Below are 1,556 nucleotides of genomic sequence, written 5' to 3' on the forward strand. Positions count from 1 at the left end.
CACACACACACACACACACACACACACACTGTGAACCTGCATGATGTATGTCTGATGTGTCCCCCCCAGGCTCAGAACCGGCTGGCAGAGTCGAGCATGAAGCTAGAGCTGATGCGTATGTCATTGGAGGGCCGTCACGCGGAGCTAGACCCCGTGTCGAGCCGAGCCAAGCTGCTGAAGGAGGAGCTGGACGAGCTGCTGAACCCCACCTTCATCACCCCCACCCGCCTCTCCTCCTCCCACGGCCACAAGAACAACACCAGCTTCTTCAACAAGCCCGCCGCACTCACTGGGAAGCTGGAAGTCAGGTGGGTCGCCCTACAGCTCACCTCAGATCTACCACACTGTTGTCTTTGTCTGTCAAAGAACACCTCAGATCTACCACACTGTTCTCTTTGTCTGTCAAAGAACCCCAAGCGGAATTGCATAAAATCATTTGGTTTTTATAATTTTGAATTCTGTTCCTGTCAGGTCGTATGGGGGTCACTGTAAATGAGGTGAAAATGCCCATTGTTACGTGTATTTATTTGCCCAATGTTGTGCTGTATTGTAAATGGCCTCCACATATTTGTATTGGTGTTTAATTGCCCTAATGTCACGACCTCATGGGAAATGACATAAAAAAGCACGTGTTTCTTTGCATGTGGTCACAATACACTTTGATTGGCCAGCACCAGTGTGTTATGTAAAGTGACAGATGTCTGTGGAATGTCGGGCTGTGGGTGGTTGGCGGGTGCTCGGTATGGTTCACTCCTTCTTTCCTATCAAACATCTATCGTCCTGATCTCTCCTCCTTTTTTGTGTTTGTTACTCTCTTGTAACACGTCTTGGGGTTCGAGCCTCAGCTCGGTCCGACATTGTGTCCTTGGGAAAGGCACTTTACACGAATTTCCCACTTGGCTCGGTCCTTTCAGGAATGGACATTAATCTCGGAGGTCCCGCCTCTTAAATAACCTAATAGTGTTGATAGGGGCGTTAAACCTATACCATTTCACTATTTTCCAATCTTGGGCACTTGTATGACCTAATTGTGTTGCGAGTGCCGTAAAACTGTAACTAAAAGTAAAGCCAAAACTTGTTGTTGTTTGTCCCGGTGCAGACTGGTGGGGGTCCAGGGCCTGCTGGAGGACATCCCCGCACGGAGGAAGGACAGTCTGCAGCTGTTGATGGCCAGCCCCGGGGAGAGTCGCAGTCTGCTACGTCGTGGCAGCAGCAAGATTTACAACATCAAGGACGAGATTACCAGTCAGTTGGTGTAGATGTTGTTGGTGTTGTGTTGTAGGTGTTGTTGTTGGTGGGGGTGGTGGTGTAATGTGGACTGATGGATGTGTGTGTGTGTAATGTGTACTGATGGATGTGTGTGTGTAATGTGTACTGATGGATGTGTGCGTGTGTGTGTGTAATGTGTACTGATGGATGTGTGTGTGTGTAATGTGTACTGATGGATGTGTGTGTGTGTAATGTGTACTGATGGATGTGTGTGTGTAATGTGTACTGATGGATGTGTGCGTGTGTGTGTGTAATGTGTACTGATGGATGTGTGTGTGTGTAATGTG

The 1,556-nt window shown here is 48.5% G+C and overlaps 1 protein-coding gene across 1 annotated transcript in view; it reads left to right on the forward strand.

The window, feature by feature from the left end:
* Positions 1 to 1,556, forward strand: part of LOC101863717 (serine/threonine-protein kinase N2) — a gene marked incomplete at its 5' end in the record, with an annotated part of 32,511 nt that overhangs the window by 11,210 nt on the left and 19,745 nt on the right. Inside the window, 2 exon segments of the mRNA XM_013090719.1 lie at positions 70 to 308; positions 1,100 to 1,245. Of these exon segments, the coding sequence (XP_012946173.1) occupies positions 70 to 308; positions 1,100 to 1,245 (385 nt within the window).

The sequence above is a fragment of the Aplysia californica genome, unplaced genomic scaffold (genome assembly GCF_000002075.1).
Source record: "Aplysia californica isolate F4 #8 unplaced genomic scaffold, AplCal3.0 scaffold01439, whole genome shotgun sequence".
Taxonomy (NCBI): Eukaryota; Metazoa; Mollusca; class Gastropoda; order Aplysiida; family Aplysiidae; genus Aplysia; species Aplysia californica.